This window comes from Oncorhynchus nerka, linkage group LG3, assembly GCF_034236695.1.
Source record: "Oncorhynchus nerka isolate Pitt River linkage group LG3, Oner_Uvic_2.0, whole genome shotgun sequence".
In the NCBI taxonomy this organism is placed as follows: domain Eukaryota; kingdom Metazoa; phylum Chordata; class Actinopteri; order Salmoniformes; family Salmonidae; genus Oncorhynchus; species Oncorhynchus nerka.
In genome coordinates, this window is record NC_088398.1 from 24,927,907 (window position 1) to 24,946,451 (window position 18,545).

The following is an 18,545-nucleotide window of genomic DNA, read 5'->3' on the forward strand; positions in this document are numbered from 1 at the left end:
TTGCTTAATAAAAATCAGGAACCACACCTGTGTGTAAACACCAGCTTTCGATATACTTCGTATCCTTTATATTTACGAAGGCAAGTGTTTCCATTATTTTGGCAGTTACCTGTACATCGATGAAGTACACTAGTGCCATCTACTGGTAGTATAACTGAACAGCATGAGATTGATAAATGCTCATATGAACCTATAAAAAAGACATTTGGCATAGACATATACAAGATTGAGGCTTAGAAATTGGTCTCAAAACAATTTATTCATACAAACATCTAACTTATATCCTTTGATAAATATGTACAAAAACTCTGCATTGCTGCAACCATAGAGATCAATCTATGCCTCCAACAACAATTGAGAGGGTATTCCCTGACCATTTCACTAGTCCATATCCATGAATTGCAATAGGAAAACCAAAGTTCACATTACTGACCGATGGAGACCGACTGGTGATTGTATAACAGGCCACAGAACTGTCTGGTTGATGATGCGTTTCCTGTTCAAAGAGGTTTACCTTTCTCATCGCTTCCTCTTAGCTTCAAACTTGTAGACGGCAGAGGCATTGACCGTCTCTTTGCTCACCTTCACCTTCTCGTTCTTATCCTGGACAGAGAGGAGACACCATAGAGATGGTAATACTGTTGAACATTCTACTGTTTAGTGTGTCATCGTATTCTGTGGGAGGCACACACAAGCACAACGAGGATCAAAGAAACCTCCTATATAGTTAACAAGCAGGCTGTTCTTTCTAGAAGTAGATGCACCCTTTGGGACAGTGGATAGAAATCAGATGAATTAGAACAGAACCCAATTGAAAAGCCTAGAATTAAGCACAACTTGTCCACCAGAGGGGGGAAATGTACCTTTGGCTTTGCTAACATGTGACACGCCTAGAAAAAACCCATCAATACAATTATCATGGAGAAATCCATGTCTTCCCCAACGTCTTAAGCATTACGACTCATTAAGCTTCTATGGCTTGTAGTCATCCCCTACTCACGTGTAGGTCTTTGCGGGTCTGGATCTTCTGACCAATGACAAACATCTTCTTCTCCCGGTCAATCCGCTGGGACAAGATATTATACTGGTGCTTCCTGTCTGGCCAACTTCTGCAGAGAGGAAAACAAACAAAAACATCAATACATGTAACAGAGAAATACACTGTAGAGTTGAATAACCACACAACATCATAATTTATGCTAACAAAGGCCTTAAATGAAAAACAGGAATGGTCTAAAATGTGCACTCTACCCACCCCGGTGCCCTGGGTGAGCTAAAAAACAAATGTACCCATTGCTGAGGAACAGTGTGGCTGTCAGGCTATACAGGGACAGTCCTGACTGACCTTTATACTGAGAGGCTCCACGGCACCCTGGATGGTCTTGCTCTCCGGCGTATGGAGGGTGGGCCAGTTGTACACTCTGTCCACCAGCTCAGAGGCTGTATCCAGGTGGCTGGCCAGGTAAAAGTATGCTACTGTAGTGGAACACAAAACCAGGAGAAATCAGGGCTCTGTCAGTTTCAGATGGTCTTTAGAAAAAGTCTTCAGTTAAAAGATTCACCCATTTTGAACGTTCTATCATATTTGTGCATCTCTGAGCGATGTTTTATCGATTCCCGGGGTCATTTCATGTTTTTATGTGTATCTGAGCTATTTGCCATTCAAGCAGGCAGAGATACAGCCGCTGGATCAGACATTTTTCCTTTAACTATTCATAATGCGTCTCAGATTGAGAGTGCTGATCTAGGATCAGTTTAGCTTTTTACATTGTAATGAATTACATGATATTACAAGGACAGGGGGACCTGATCCTAGATCGTCTCTCCTATTCTTAGACGCTTTATGAATATGGGCCCTAATTCCTTGGTGTACAAGAAGAATGTCTGTATGTATGACAAAAGTGGGACGGCCTTCTGTATGACATATCCAATGCAATACTACAAAATAACACTGCGCAGTGTGTGTATACATTGGTGTTTGTATTCCTCTACCTTTTCAGTTCGCGCCCGTTTTTCTGTTTGCCGTCAGCGTCCAGGAGATGGAGTTCCGATTTCAACCTCTCAATTTTCTGAAGGCAATTCAAAACACTTAAGCCTGCACTTTCACCACTGTATACCACCATTGACAACTTCAGTGACTGAACTGAGTGAGTACAAGAAAGCAACAGTCTGCACGTTGCACCCCACAGGATAAATTGTCGTTCAATTGCTTTTCACAGGCTCTTAAAAGGTGCCGACTGGCATACATTCCCCTCACAATTTCACACTGTACATATTCACAGCCCATTCATTTATCTATTCATGCAGCTAAAAGGAAATGAGGTCATTCAAGAACATAAGGAACCGTTTATTCCAGTTTACAGGGCACCACAGTGAGAGCTTACCTTGCCCTCTGCCACTCTCTTCATCTCCACATATCTGATATCCTGCGTCCTCATCAACTTCCTCTGCATTCTCCTCCTCTGTTCCTTTAGCCTTATTCGACACATGCACTCCGTCCTTTCAAAACACAAGAGGACCAGAGATGAGAGGGGATTTTATTATCAGACTGCAGAAATGGCACAACCATTAATATATCATGTTTTGGATGAAAGCAAAGCTGACATACGGACATGGTAAAACATGAAATGATCATATATAGGCTAGCTATTGTATTAGCCCGAGTGTCAGTCTGTTTGTGCCATCATGCCAACTGATTATCACGCTTGACAATGAGCAATAGAGTTGGCAACAAGATGCACAACAAGATCTGGGAACCTAGCTACTCTTGTATAACCTGGTCCCAGACCTGTGCGGCCTTAATCCACTGTGTTTAGCTTGACAATGACCAGAGGAGTTGACAAGACAGCACAGACCTGGGACCAGACCAACATGATGACTTACCTTAAGCTGAGAGCTGACCATCTTGAAATAGAACTCATCAGGGTTCTTGTCCAAGGCTTTTTTTTAACGCAAAGCAGCAAGGATGTTCGGTTTCTTGTGGTAGTCACTGAAAATGTCCAAACAAAAGGGTATAAGATCAGCAACCAAATCAAATCTGTACATGGACCACACATAGTTAGCTGTGTAGCACACGTGACAGTTCAGAAAAGGTGAATAAGGGGTGGGTATAATTTGTGGGAACGTTCCATCAGGAATCTGTTCCAAAAACTTAGTAAATAACAAAGTTGCCAACAAGCAACACATATAAAGTAGTATAGCGGCCGAATAAGATACCGGGTAAGGAGCGGGGTATTTCATCATATTTTTCACTCACCACGTTTATTCTGAAAAATGTCTGTCCTCACTCTGGTAGCCTATGGACAAACATTAAGAATAAACTACGTGGTGAGTTGATGCCTATTCGGCAGCTAGTTAGCTAGACGAATCGATCGTGCTACTTTGTACGCGCTGTTTGTTAGCAACCTTGTACTTTAAGTTTTTGGAACAGATTCCTGTTGGAACGTTCCACAAATTATACCCACCCGTGAATAAGTGTTAATAGAATATCCATGAATTAGATTGATTTACTCTGCACGAAGTTTGTAATCCTTCTTTCAAGATGTCCCAGATGTTTTCGAAAACCAGGCTGTGGCACAAAATGAAACAGATAAATTAGTTAACGTTAGTTATTACAGTAGGCAACAGGAACCAAATGCACAATGCCGTTAGCAACATAATGCTACATGTCAACAACCACCAATCACACCAGCTGAACAAACAACAATAACATTGCTTCCAGGGGCCTGTTGCACAAAAGTAGAATTAAGACATCCGGGATAAATGACTCAGCTGAGCTCAATGAAGCCAAAACATGTGCGTCCAGGCTTAATTGGTTGCACAAAGACCAAGCCAGGATGAGCAGACACGGATTCATTAAACCAGGTGAAACCAATCCTGGATAGGTGCGCGCTCACGGCTCACTCAAATAGACCCCGCCACAGATCACAGATTAACTGATTTACCATGGCAACTAGAGCCGCGTACTTTTCCCCGTCGGAAGCACAAATCCTCATGGAGGCATACGAGGAGGTAAAAGATATAATTAAGAAGAAAGGCAACACCGCCACAGTGATAAAGCAAAGAGAAAAAGCGTGGCAAAGTATTGCAGACCGCCTGAATGCGTAAGTAGTGCACAATTACACACTCACCGCTCCGCTGAAACATCACAATTACAATTCAAATATTTAATTCACATCTCCAAAAATGCAGTTGTACTGTAATTATGAAACGGTTAAATTTTTAATTGAAATGCACTGCAGATATGAGTGAAATTGTGTAAAGTAACTCCATCACACTGTATAAAGCTATGATAAATTTTTTGATATTTTTACTGAAAACAAGACAAAAATACCAAGTAATTTTTTGCAGTGTGACTCCATTAAATGTGTGTGTGTGTGTGTGTGTGTGTGTGTGTGTGTGTGTGTGTGTGTGTAGATTAAACATGAACGGGCCAAAACGGACATGGCAGCAGGTCAAAATCAAATACAAGAACATTCTGCAGAATGGTATGGTCCCTGACTAATATTTAACAAAGCACAAGCATATATTGTACCCAGAAGGTGCCTGCTCACACATTGTCTGTACTGTTTTAGCAGTGAAAAAGAATACCCACAGACAAGGCACGGGTGGTGGGTCACCAAAGGCTGACCTTACCCCAGCAGAGGACATGGCCTTGGAGCTAAATAAAGGCAGGCCCTGGGGATCCCCCCAGGGATCCCCTAAATGTTAGAGGGGATCCCTGGGGGGAAAGAGACGAGCATAGGTTCCTCCCAAGATGCCACCCGCTTCATTCAAGGTATGTCCTTCCATCTCTACATGGGATACAACCACATTCATATTGAATCAATTTGGACTGTCTGACTTTGGTTTACCTATTGCCTTGCAGTGCCTGGCAGCACTGTGTTCCTGTTAGAGCCACCAGCACAAGCACCAGACGATGCTGATCCAGTGAGTACTCCATCAAAGGCATACTGTAGGCCTGGCATGTCTTGTCTACTAGCTTCAATATGAATCCGATTAAATGTGATAGGGTGAAGGCCCCAGTGCAGCAGCAACAGCACATGATGGAGACGATGATGAGGAGGAGACCATCTCTCTGGATTCCAGAAGGCATGAGGTATCATGTTAAGACTGTGAAAGTACTATTTACTCTACAATGGTGAGGAGTCCTCATCAAAATCAAAAAATCTAATTTCTTTTACAGGACCCAGATGCTATACAGTGGGAAAACCAGCCTGGCAACATAGTGCGTATTAATAAAAGGACACCACATCCTGCCAAATTCCAGCTGCGCTAATTGTATTGTGTTCACAGAGCTCACAAGCTATCAGAAAGTTGTATGGCAACCACCTCCGGCGCCAAATAGAACTGGCAGACATAGACATTCAGTACAAGAAGAAAAAGATGGAAAATCTTGCACTGGAGTCCGAAATAAAAAAGAGGACAATTAGGAAACTGGACCTTGAAATAAAAAAACTTGAGAGGGAGGTGAGATATGCCTTCAATGTACACTGTATGCTAACTGTAACACAAATGTATTAATCATTATTTGTCTTTCCTCCCCCAGCTCCAAGAAGATGACACAGCTCAAAATAAAAATTAGGTATATTCTCGTAAAGTCAAGTGAGCCATGACATATGAGCTCTTATTGTGAGCACACAGGACGGTGGCATCTTTCTAAGGTTTTTTTATTTTCCCAGCAATCAGTACAACCAAGTCATCGTTATAAGGCATCGCCCTCTTTTGCCCACCCCCCCAGCACCAGGTGTGGCCACTAGCCTATATGAAGGCCCAAAATTGTGTGTTCCTTTCTGCTCTGACAATGGCATGCCCATTTGTGCGAGATGTGGTGGATGAAGAAGCACTTGTGCTGAGGAGAGCCTTCAGGCGAGAAAGGGTCTTCAGGGACCGGTTGGACCCACTGGCCTTCCCTGATGACCATCTATATGAAAGATACAGGTTTTCTGCAGATGGCATCAGGTATCTATGCAGACTACTGGGTCCCAGGATTAAGCACCGCACTGCACGGAGCCATGCACTGAGTGTGGAGCAAATGGTTTGTGTGGCCTTGCGCTTTTTGCTAGTGGAGCCTTCCTGTACTCAGTGGGGATGCATTTACATTTACATTTACATTTAAGTCATTTAGCAGACGCTCTTATCCAGAGCGACTTACAAATTGGTGCTTTCACCTTATGACATCCAGTGGAACAGCCACTTTACAATAGTGCATCTAGGTCTTTTAAGGGAGGGGGGGGGGGGGGTGGGGGTGAGAAGGATTACTTTATCCTATCCTAGGTATTCCTTAAAGAGGTGGGGTTTCAGGTGTCTCCGGAAGGTGGTGATTGACTCCGCTGTCCTGGCGTCGTGAGGGAGTTTGTTCCACCATTGGGGGGCCAGAGCAGCGAACAGTTTTGACTGGGCTGAGCGGGAACTGTACTTCCTCAGTGGTAGGGAGGCGAGCAGGCCAGAGGTGGATGAACGCAGTGCCCTTGTTTGGGTGTAGGGCCTGATCAGAGCCTGGAGGTACTGAGGTGCCGTTCCCCTCACAGCTCCGTAGGCAAGCACCATGGTCTTGTAGCGGATGCGAGCTTCAACTGGAAGCCAGTGGAGAGAGCGGAGGAGCGGGGTGACGTGAGAGAACTTGGGAAGGTTGAACACCAGACGGGCTGCGGCGTTCTGGATGAGTTGTAGGGGTTTAATGGCACAGGCAGGGAGCCCAGCCAACAGCGAGTTGCAGTAATCCAGACGGGAGATGACAAGTGCCTGGATTAGGACCTGCGCCGCTTCCTGTGTGAGGCAGGGTCGTACTCTGCGGATGTTGTAGAGCATGAACCTACAGGAACGGGGATGCAGAACAGCTGAACAAGGCCACAATTTGCCGCACAATAAGGAGTGTGTGTCTGGCTATCAAAGCATTAGCAGATGTCTTCATCTCCTTCCCTGGCCACAGAAGACTCTGTGACATCAAAGAGGAGTTCTATAGGATTGCAGGTAAGAGGATCTACAAATTACAGGACAACTGTTAACACATAGTAGGATACTCATTACTTTGTGTGACAGGTTTCCCCAATGTCATTGGTGCAGTGGACTGCACACACATAAGGATAAAAGCCCCCTCAGGTGCCCATGAGGCCGATTTTGTGAATAGGAAATCCTTTCACAGCATTAATGTTCAGGTGAACATAACTTTTTGATATTGTCCATTGACGAACACTCTGCATTGCCAGTGATGTGCATTGATTGGTGTAATATTCCTCATCTTATGATTTCAGATGGTCTGCAATGCTGACTGTGTGATCAGCAATGTTGTGGCAAAATGGCCTGGCTCAGTCCATGACTCCAGAATCTTTCGGGCCTCTGAAATCTATCAGTGCCTATCACAAGGTAAGCCACACAACCCCTATTTATAACCATCATGGCTGTGTCAAGAATATCACTGTGTTTATGAGGTAGTAATGATGAGATTTTGTGTTGACAGGTGAATTCTCTGGTGTGTTGCTGGGAGACAGGGGTATGGCTGCCAGCCTTTTCTCCTGACACCTTTCACAGACCCCCAGGAAGCACAGCAGGCCTACAACCATGCCCATGCCAGGACCAGGGCCAGAGTTGAAATGACCTTTGGCCTCCTGAAGGCACGCTTTCACTGCCTTCACAAATTAAGGGTCAGTCCTGTTAGGGCATGTGATATTACTGTGGCTTGTGCTGTCCTCCACAATGTGGCCTGCCTGAGGAAGGAGAGGGCCCCCAGAGTGCCACCAGCCATGGACTGGGACAATCCGGCAATCTTCCCTGATGACGACAGTGGTCGGCTGCTGAGGGACCAATATGTGTTGAATTATTTTAGTTAGTATGTGTGCTTTCAATTTTGGTTAAATATGTCCTGCGGTGGCAGAGGAATTTGGGTTTTTTTTGGGTTCGTTTTTTGACGAATTTGGCCTCTTATGATGTTTGTGCGGTATACTGTGTGTAATACAAGGCTGCAGGGAGGCTACTGCATCCATTCATTTGTCTGTTCAGTTGATGTGTATGGATTTGTCCTGCATTTATTTTAGTGTGCAGACATGCAGGGTGTGTTATATACAGACCTTTGAATGTGTATGTATCATTTTGTATAATATGCTTGGATTCTGTGCTTTCCATCTTGTAGAGTCACTGTGACTTCAGTTTCGAAAGGAGCTGATGGTTTACCTGCTTTGTTTTGTCCTTATTCAATAAAGGAACATAATGTTACATTGTGTTTTTATATTCATATGGAATGTGTATTTGTTTATATGACAGAGTACTAGGGCCACACTGAAGAAAAAGGATAAAGTCATAAATTTATGAGGCTGGTTCTTTCTGCAGAAAAGCTACATATTGTTTTTACAGTTTTGATACTTATGACAATGTGATACTTAATATTCTGGCACATCAGCATGTCTTTGTTTATGAAACCATACTGAAGTACAATTTCACGAAATGCCCCACATCTGTCATTTTAACAACTGTCCTCCTTTAAAACAACTGGTTACAATATTATGACTTGTGTTTTTTCCCCTCTGTGGCCCTAATATTCTATCATTTTATATATAGCCTTATAGTCTATGGGAAACTGTAAATTATCTAATGATAGCAACATCTAAAAATCATTTTTTATCCAAAATCATTGAAATTAATGATCACAAACGTTTAAATAATAACAGTGGGTCTAGTTATATGTGATAACAATGTATAGTGAGCAGTGAAATAACTATTGGTTTCCATTTGTGGTGACTGCTGACTGACATTAGGGATGAGATTAAATAGATCCTGGAATTTAGCCTGGTCTGGAGCAGGCTAGCTCCACAGAATAAATCTCCATGGTAATTTATACCATAACATATCCTCCTGCCCCCTATCCATCTTTAGTGCAACCGGATTACGGATCAATTGAGCCAGGATCACCAAGATATCCTGGCTTAATCCCTTATCCTAGTTTTGTGCAACAGGCCCCTGGAAAGCTAACGTAACAACTATCTCATCCTTAAATTTTACTTTTATTTTTTTACTCTCATCTTTACCTGGTATCTTTCTTTGTGATTTTTTTTGTTGGGACTTCAAAGACTTTCTAAACGATGACATATTGACAATTTTCAAAGTAAAAAATAAAAATAAACTACAAAGCCAAGATGCAAATGTCTCAAAATTGTTCCTTAGTAAAACACGTGGGTATACAGGAAGCGCTACCTCACTTTTCACTTAAGAAGAGTCGCTAGTTCTTCTCTCCGCCGGCTACCATATGTAGCACAAATCAAACCATGATGATATCATGGTGAGCTCTCTTGATGTTATGGTGGGTGAAATTAGTGATGACGAAATATTAATATATGTTTAGAATTTCCGTTAGTGTCATTATTCATATCAACAAAATACACACCATCAAACTTTTGTTGACATTATCAGATGTGGTTGTTGCAATATTCGCAATTAAACAGCAGGTGACAATGTTGCACACATTTGGACAATTACCCAGGCACTCCTGCCCTGATGTTGAAGGTACTATGTGATAGGTATTTGGGTATGGTGATGAGTCAGGCTCCTGTAAGTGTCACCTTTCTGGTGCTGAATGTCCTAACAGAGAAGATATAACGGACCCCTTGGTCCTAAGGCCTACATTCTAGAATTCAGCATAATATGCACACTAAACTGAGGGGCTTAAAATATATACAGTATTATAATGCTATTATGCGTGTATATTGTTATTAATGTCCATTTTCAGGGTGAATTTAAAAAGTAGCTTTAACCTCCGTTGTTGTGAGGATAATCAAATACAAATCAGTGATAAGACAACCAAATAAGCCATTCAGCCCAGTAAATCTTTAAAGTTTTATTGTGTTGAAAGTTTTACATAAAATGTTTTACTGTGGCTTTAAAATATAAAATTTGGCAATCTTTCTTCAAGCAGACCAAGGCAGATGCCAACATCCTGCTACAGCGACACTAAGCACACATCACCACGTTAGCTTTATATGGACTTTTTAAGCATCCAACACTGGGATTGTCCTGTCTGGTCTGTTCTGTCTCATGCTGCACAATGCCAGGCTTGGAACAAGGAAGAGATCCATAACAAACCCAGATCACTGCACTAGTCAGTTTATATGTCTTGGTCGCAGTTTTGATGCTCCAAATGACTTTGGTCACTGTAATGAAGGCCTGCCTTTGCCAAAGAAGTTGTTTAACACTAACATATAATATGTTTGTGTTTTTCCAACATGAGTTCTTTATGTTTCCTGCTGGGGACCAGACCCCTATTATGGTTCATATCCAAGTTAATGGTTTCAAATAACCTCAGTGATAAACATCAGTGACAAATGCCTTTGTTGATGGACACCTGAGTGGATCTGTCTCCTCTCATTTTTACTCTCACGTTCCCCTGGCCATGTTTCTGTTTATGATGTGGGAAACATGGGAAAATAGGTAATATACAGTACCAGTCAAAAGTTTGGCCACACCTACTCATTCAAGTGTGTTTCTTTATTTTTACTATTCCTACATTGTGGAATAATAGTACTGACATCTTTGCACACTCTTGGCATTCTCTCAACCAGCTTCATGAGGAATGCTTTTCCAACACTCTTGAAGGAGATCCCACATATGCTGAGCACTTGTTGGCTGCCTTTCCTTCACTCTGTGGTCCAACTCATCCCAAACAATCTCAATTGGGTTGAGGTCGGGTGATTGTGGAGGCCAGGTAATCTGATGCAGCACCATCATTCTCCTTCTTGGTCAAGTAGTCCTTACATATCCTGGAGGTGTGTTGGGTCATTGTCCTGTTGAAAAACAAATGATAGTCCCACTAAGCTAAACCAGATGGGATGGCATATCGCTGCAGAATGCTGTGGTAGCCATGCTGTCACGTTCTGACCTTTATTTCCTTTGTTTTGTCATTATTTAGTATGGTCAGGGCGTGAGTTGGGGTGGGCAGTCTATGTTTGTTTTTCTATGTTTGGGTATTTCTATGTTTCGGCCTAGTATGGTTCTCCATTAGAGGCAGGTGTCATTAGTTGTCTCTGATTGAGAATCATACTTAGGCAGCCTGGGTTTCACTGTGTGTTTGTGGGTGATTGTTCCTGTCTCTGTGTTTGTACCAGATAGGGCTGTTTAGGTTTTCATGTTTCTTGTTTTGTTAGTTTGTTCATGTGTAGTTGCTTTATTAAAGTACCATGAATAGAAACCACGCTGCGTTTTGGTCCGCCTCTCCTTCACCACAAGAAAACCGTTACACATGCTGGTTAAGTGTGCCTTGAATTCTAAATAAATCACTGACAGTGTCACCAGCAAAACACCATTACACCTCCTCCTCCATGCATCACGGTGGGAACCACACATGCGGAGATCATCTGTTCACCTACTCTGCGTCTCACAAAGACACAGCGGTTGGAACCAAAAATCTCAAATTTGGACTCATCAGACCAATGGACAGATTTCCACCGGTCTAATGTTGATTGCTCGTGTCTCTTGGCTCAAACAAGTCTCTTCTTGATAGTTGTATTTTAGTAATGATTTCTTTGCAGAAATTCAACCATTAAGGCCTGATTTACGCAGTCTCCTCTGAACAGTTGATTTTGAGATGTGTCTGTTACTTGAACTCTGTGAAGCATTTATTTGGGCTGCAATCTGAGGTGCAGTTAACTCTAATGAATGTATCTTCTGCAGCAGAGGTAACTCTGGGTCTTCCTTTCCTGTGGTGGTCCTTTTCCGGATTGACTGACTTTCATGTCTTAAAGTAATGAAGGACTGTCATTTTTCTTTGCTTATTTGAGCTGTTCTTGCTGTAATATGGACTTGGTCTTTTACCAAATAGGGCTATCTTCTGTATATTACCCCTACCTTGTCACAACACCAGTGATTGGCTCAAAAGAAATTCCACAAATTAACGCACACCTGTTAATTAAAATGCATTCCAGGTGACTACCTCATGAAGCCGGTTGAGAGAATGCCAAGAGTGTGCAAAGCTGTCATCAAGAGAAAGTGTGACTACTTGAAGAATCTCAAACTTAAAATATATTTTGATTTGTTTAACACTTATTTGGTTACTACATGATTCCATATGTGTTATTTGATCGTTTTGGTGTCTTCACTATTATTCTTCAATGTAGAAAATAGTACAAATAAAGAAAAACCCTTGAATGAGTAGGTTTGTCCAAACTTTTGACTGGTACTTTATGTCAAAACATGTGGGGCCAAGTGCATGAACCAGAACCATGTCGGAAATTACACACTCCCCATCTCTCTAGCACAAAAATAGTTATTTTTCATACATTCCATATACTGTCACGTGCAACGAAAGCATGCTCTTCTCCTCAGTGACGTGGTTTCATGACTACAGCATTCCATGGAGAGGATAAGGGGGTCACAACACCTCCTTGGGGAACACCGCTCTCTCTCACTCAACTTCCTGATACAGTAATCCAAGGAGAGACCAGGCAAAGCCATAGTTGCCCCAGGTCCCTAATCTCACGTAAACTCTTGCGTTGGGAATGTTGTGGAAAAAGCTCAAGAAGGAAGAGGGATATTACACTATTCCACAAACCATTTTTTTTCTGGGTCGTACTCTCTGTGCTCTGTCCCAAATGACCACAGAAAATGTGTTTAATATGTGTAAGATTTGCCCAGTGAGCAGAATATTCTGTGGGTGATGAAGAAACCTCTGAATTGGTTCAGTGTTTCCACATTATGTCACCCACTTGTTTTTCATTTTCATCTCTAATGACCCTACTGTTAGGGGTCCGCCTCGGGGCCGCTGTGATATACTAGCCCACTAACATGAGTCTAATTACCAAAACACAGACAGCACTTCAGGATTTACGGGTTAAATAATGTCTGCGTAGATTCTGACTAATCAGCACTTATTGTAAGAGGTAAATAGTAGAATGAAGATTGTGAGTCATAACAAGTCGATCCTAGAGTGGGAGGATAAGAGCATTCGCCAAGGGTCAGAGATTTTAATATGACCCTGTAAACATAACAGCAGTGACATAAGCATGCTGGACAGTGGCTGAGTTCAGGACTCTGGTCCTGTTTCTGCTGGCCCTGACCATTGCAGGGCCTTTTTTACAGCAGGCCGACCCCGTCAGAAAGGTCATTGAAAGGAGTTCCTTAGTGTGGTTCCAGATCTGTTTGTGCTGTCTTGCGGGCTCCTATGGTCATTGGTGGCCAAACAACCCAAACAGATCTGGGACCAGGTTAGGAGTTTAACATTTTAGTCCCCCAACCAAGACCACAGTATTTTCCCAGTGCAATTACATTAAGTTTCTACGAGGAGACCCAGCCTCTAAGACATAATAGTGCGAGACGTAGCATTCTTCCTGTCTTTTCTCCCCTTCTCCCCCTCTGTTCCTCGAGAGCCAGCAATAGAGAGTGCACCCCTGGACGTGATTCCCTCTCGAACCGCAAAATTCCTATAAAACGTAAATCGTCTACAATTAACTGTTAAGTCTGCTGCTGAATTGCTCTGCTTGAGGTTGTGGTTTATGTTAGTGGATTACCTGTTTTATTATGGAGCCTCAGAGTGAGGTAGAGTGGGTGGTGGATGTTGTAAGTCTCCAAAATATGTCTGCAATCCTGAGGTTAAGACAGTTCATCTCAGGCTTGCTGTGAGCTCTAGGCCTGGGGTTCTCTTATTGTCTTCTAGGTATGCATAGCCCTACATTTAATTTTTGGACAAGCAACCAATTGGATATTGCGTTTGGACAAGCAACCACCACTTCTTAGACGTGGTCAAATACATGTGGTCTTAGACGTGGTGTATAGATAGCTACTCTAGCCTATGGTGACCCATTATGGCTAACTCGCTTGGCAGATGCGACAACACCCTTCAGAAATTAACATTTTATTTTTCGTGACGTTTTATTTGGCACATTGCATGACAGTCACCTGGCTAAACTCATAACAGGTCATACCAGGTCGGCATTTCGAACCGCATCCAAATCTGATTCTAAATTGAATCTAAGACTCTAAATCTACATCAAAGGTCAAAATGTGTCCTGACTATACTGGACTCTGGTGGAAAATTGGCACTCGTGTTATTTTTGCTGTGACGGTTCTCAACCCGACCCCCCCCCCCCCCCACACACAAACACGACAGGCTGGGTGCAGAACGGGGTCAGCCGCAAAGCAACATCCCTGGAGCAGTTTGGGGGATAATACCTTGCTCAAGGGCACAATGGCGATACAATTGGTGGTACCTGAGATAAATGCCAGACTCCGATTGCCAACTTACTCCATATTTTTCCCATCAGCACTGGCAACCCCCCCCGCCATCAGGAAATGTATCATACTTATATCTCTAGTCATAGGGCTTCAATTACCCTCTGTGCTTGTTTTCCAAAATTGAGACAGAGAGTTGTTCTCTGTTGGGGTATAATATGGATCTCAACATCTCTAGGAAGAAGATCACTTTTTCCCTGTGTGAATAGAGCGGCTTCTATTCTCTAATTTGTTGTGCAGGACTGATGTGTTAAATAAGATTTTATAATTAGGGGAATGAGGTGTTGAGAGGTCCTGACAGTATCAGAGACCACACTCTTCCAATTGTCTTGCCTTTGAACCGTGGAGACTGAGGAGTCTCACATGTCGTAGGAAACATGAAGAATCCTTGTTTGTCAACCCTCATCCCTTTAAGAAATGAGACACAATAGTTCTCTCCATAACGTTTTGCAACCCATGACGCAGGTTGCAAAATATGAATAGGATTTCTGATATGGTTTACATCACATGCGTGTCTTCTTTACCACATTAAATATATTACACTGAATCTAACAGTAACATAATCAAATCTAATCTAATTGTATTAGTCACATGCGCCGAATACAACAGGTGTAGACTTTACAGTGAAATGCTTACGAGCCCCTAACCGACAGTGCAGTTCCAAAACATACGGATAAGAATAAGAGATAAAAGTAACAAGTGATTAAAGAGGAGCAGTAAAAAATAACTATATATACAGGGGGGTGCCGGTACAGAGTCAATGTGCGGGGCACCGGTTAGTTGAGGATGCATGTACATGTAGGTAGTGTTAATTAAAGTGACTATGCATAGATGACAACAGAGAGTGGCAGTGGTGTGGAGAGGGGAGGAAGGGGGGGCAATGTGAATAGTCTGGGTTGACATTTGACTAGATGTTCGGAAGTCTTATGGGTTGGGAGGTAGAAGCTGTTTAGAAGCCTCTTGGACCTAGACTTGGCGCTCCGGTACCGCTTGCCATGTGGTAGCAGAGAGAACAGTCTATGACTAGGGTGGCTGGGTTCTTTGACAATTTTCATTGCCTTTCTCTGACACCACCTGGTTTAGAGGACCTGGATGGCAGAAAGCCTGGCCCAAGTGATGTACTGGGCCGTTCACACTACCCTCTGTAGTGCCTTGCAGTCGGAGGCCTGAGCAGTTGTCATACCAGGCAGTGATGCAACCAGTCAGGATGCTCTCGATGGTGCAGCTGTTGAACTTTTTGCGGATCTGAGGACCCATGCCAAATCTTTTCAGTCACCTGAGCGGGAATAGGTTTTGTCGTTCCCGCTTCGCAACTGTCATGGTGTGCTTGGACCATGTTAGTTGGTTGGTGATGTGGACACCAAGGAACTTGAAGCTCTCAACCTGCTTCACTGCAGCCCCGTCGATGAGAATGGGGACATGCTCAGTCCTCTTTTTCCTGTAGTCCACAATCATACACACTCTTGCTTCAATGTCAAGACCATATCCACCCAGTTACTTTTCCCAACTACACAATCTTGTTCTCCATTTATGTACTTTGATGATTTCGAGGCAGCACTCAAAACCCTTTCTTTTAAAAGTTGCTTTTAAGAATAATCAAAGCAGTGCTCAAAACTATTTCCTTATTCCTTTTTTTATTATTATTTAAAAACATAGATTTATTTTATCACGTTTATCACGCCTTTTTCTTGTCCTCAGTGAACTGGTACTGTTGGCACCCAGTTGGCACTCATGCCTAGTTATGTAAAGGGGGTTTGGGCTGAGTGCAGAACCACATGAAATGGTGATCTGCTAGCACTAGCCTAGGCACTTGTCTCTGTGTAGTCTAAATAAAATGTGACGATCAAAACACGCCTGTTCAGACCAGAACAATACCATGGTGTAGGGGGATGCATGTGTCAACATCATGTTCTATAACACTTGGATTAACCTCTCCACTGTTCTAGGGAGTGTATAGAAAAAGCTTCTAGACGTGCTGATCTTAGGATCAGGTACCTTCATGTCCTTATAATCGTATTCATTATTATCTAAAAGGCCAAACTGATCCTAGAGCAGCACTTCTACTCAGGTGAGTATTTAAGGTGAGTATTTCATTTCTAACCCAAGGACATACTGTACAGCTGTTGACATTTATATCGAGAACGCTCCCTCTTGTTGACTCATAGCGTCAAGATGAGACAAATGAGAAAAAGAGGAGAACAGAAGACGAAGCGAAACAGGAAGTGAGATAATTACCCATATTGGGGCAAAGTGCGCCAGATAGATCATGCCTGAGTTAAGAGAAAGAACAGCTGTGCAGTTTTGGGAAAATAAGAGAAAGTACTGATACTGGTCACAAAAATACATCCACACATATAGGTTTCAGTTTAACACGTGTAAAATCTATCAATAAACTTACAACAACAGAAAATGTAATGAAAGAATGACCAAAGGATATGAAAGCAATACCAATCCCCCAGGGCCCATTATGCACTTGTTGACAACATTGGATGAACTCTACGCTATGGCAATTCAAGTCCATAACACAACACAATACAGCAGTAGGCTTACTGTCCATATTGTTGTGCAAGTTTGATTGTCAGTGTTGTGTATAACCCAGGCCTACCTGTTGTCTGTTATCCCCACCTACCTGTCATGTGTGTCTAGCAAAATAATGATATCAGGTCAAGCCTAGATTTCAATCAATTCACCATTTACATGAAGTTATTTTTGGGAGAACTTTTATCTGTGTAAGGTGTGAATATATTTTGTTATCAGCAAAAACAACTTTATCACTGTCAATCAACTTCTTCCCTCAATAGTTGCCTAAAATATATATGTATGCAAATGTAGGCAAATCCATCAACACTGCATGTCTATTCATGTGGTGTCAGGTGACATTGGAGCAAACAGTCTGGAGTTCAAATTTGATGTAAACTAGGCCTATGCTGGGGGAGTAGGCCCCAATGAGGAAGGGCTACTATAATATGGCCTACATAATGGATGGGCAACCTTGATGCGGGTGGGGGCCACAAAAGATCTACATTTATCAGGAGGGGCAGCAGTTGCTCTGTGTACCCACATTTAATATTTCTGAGTGAGAGTGACAAAGCAGATCAATGGGGGTCCTGGTCAGCAATTCAACCGTTATTAATACACGTTTGGATAGCTGTCTAGACTATGGGCTACTTGAGTGACTGTCAGTGACTGACATAACAATAGAAAAACTGCTGAGGCATAACCAAATTTAGGAATTGCAACTTGTGTATTCTACTATTCTTACTCTCCCCGAGTTATTTTGGGGGCCGCCATTTCCCATCCCTGGTCCACAGTACATGACCAAAGCGCAGCACAGTCCGAAGGTTCGAAGTCAGAAGGAGGAGATTTTTCTCCAATATCGGGGCGGGGTCTTGTGACTCAACACTAACTTCCTCATAGACAGTAGAGCCGGTGAACTCTGTCACTCTTCAGCATTGTACAGTTAGAGGTCTGAGTAGGCTGCAGTGGAAAAGGAACGGGAAAAGTTGTACAGTATAATAATCTGCCCACTGGAGTAGCGACCGGTATACCGGCTGCAATTCTCATCATTTGAATGTCTGGTGACACAGCGCGAGAGGTGGGCTTCGATTGTCAAGTCGCAAAGGTGCATTCAACAGCAGATATAACGTCGGGTAAGCGCAATCACCCATTCTACCTTCAAGAATGAATTGCAAACTTTTCGCCATCCTATCGCCACTATTCTTGGGTAGGCCTACGTAAAATCTAGAGTAGGCCTACACACACGTTTCTTATTCTTTGGTTTTCATCAATGAATCCATGTGCATTCTTTCTTTTTAATCATTCGTTTGTGTTATTTTGAATCCCATTCATTACGCATTTTAGCCTGACGTCAGTAATGTAGGTCTAATGTGCATCATTTATTGAAGTAAATACTTTTTACTTTTTAATTTGAACTTTTCAGTTTTGAACTTTTAATTTGCAAGGTGAGGCTAATGAAAATAAATTCAGCAGTGCTCCGGGATTATGAATGAATGAATGATAGATACAGTAATGCGTATAATCCATGTCAGGACAGGAAGAAAGGATCATCAGACAATTTAGAAATAGCCTACTTTGTAGCAGTTTTGTTCATATTATACTACTGGCACTAAGTAACCTGAGAACAACTGGAAATTGAGACTAGACTATACTTAAATGTTAGCTTTCTGCTGGGCAATGCAACAAAGGGAGTTATTAAGTAATGCCATAACAGCATGTAGGCTTTTGTTTTCACGTGTCAAGCATAAGAGCCTCATAGAATGGGATCTTTTGACTAATGATATGTCAATTTCAATATGAAATTTCTACTTTTCACATTT

General features: G+C 42.5%; 1 protein-coding gene, 1 long non-coding RNA gene and 1 pseudogene across 2 annotated transcripts in view; 2 read left to right on the top strand and 1 right to left on the bottom strand.

Moving 5' to 3' along the window:
* Nucleotides 1–246: 246 nt before the first annotated feature.
* Nucleotides 247–9,391, bottom strand: LOC115114915 (probable U3 small nucleolar RNA-associated protein 11; annotated as a pseudogene).
* Nucleotides 6,649–7,731, top strand: LOC135564666 (uncharacterized). Its single transcript, XR_010461192.1, has 3 exons — nucleotides 6,649–6,972; nucleotides 7,254–7,365; nucleotides 7,460–7,731. It is a non-coding gene; the product is annotated as an uncharacterized LOC135564666 (long non-coding RNA).
* Nucleotides 9,392–17,623: 8,232 nt separating the features above from the next.
* LOC115105447 (four and a half LIM domains protein 3-like) overlaps nucleotides 17,624–18,545 on the top strand; it is a 41,046-nt gene continuing 40,124 nt past the window's right edge. The window contains exon 1 of the mRNA XM_029627522.2: nucleotides 17,624–17,858. Within this exon, the coding sequence (XP_029483382.1) occupies nucleotides 17,780–17,858 (79 nt within the window). The 5' untranslated portion in view covers nucleotides 17,624–17,779. The remainder of the gene's footprint in view (nucleotides 17,859–18,545) is intronic.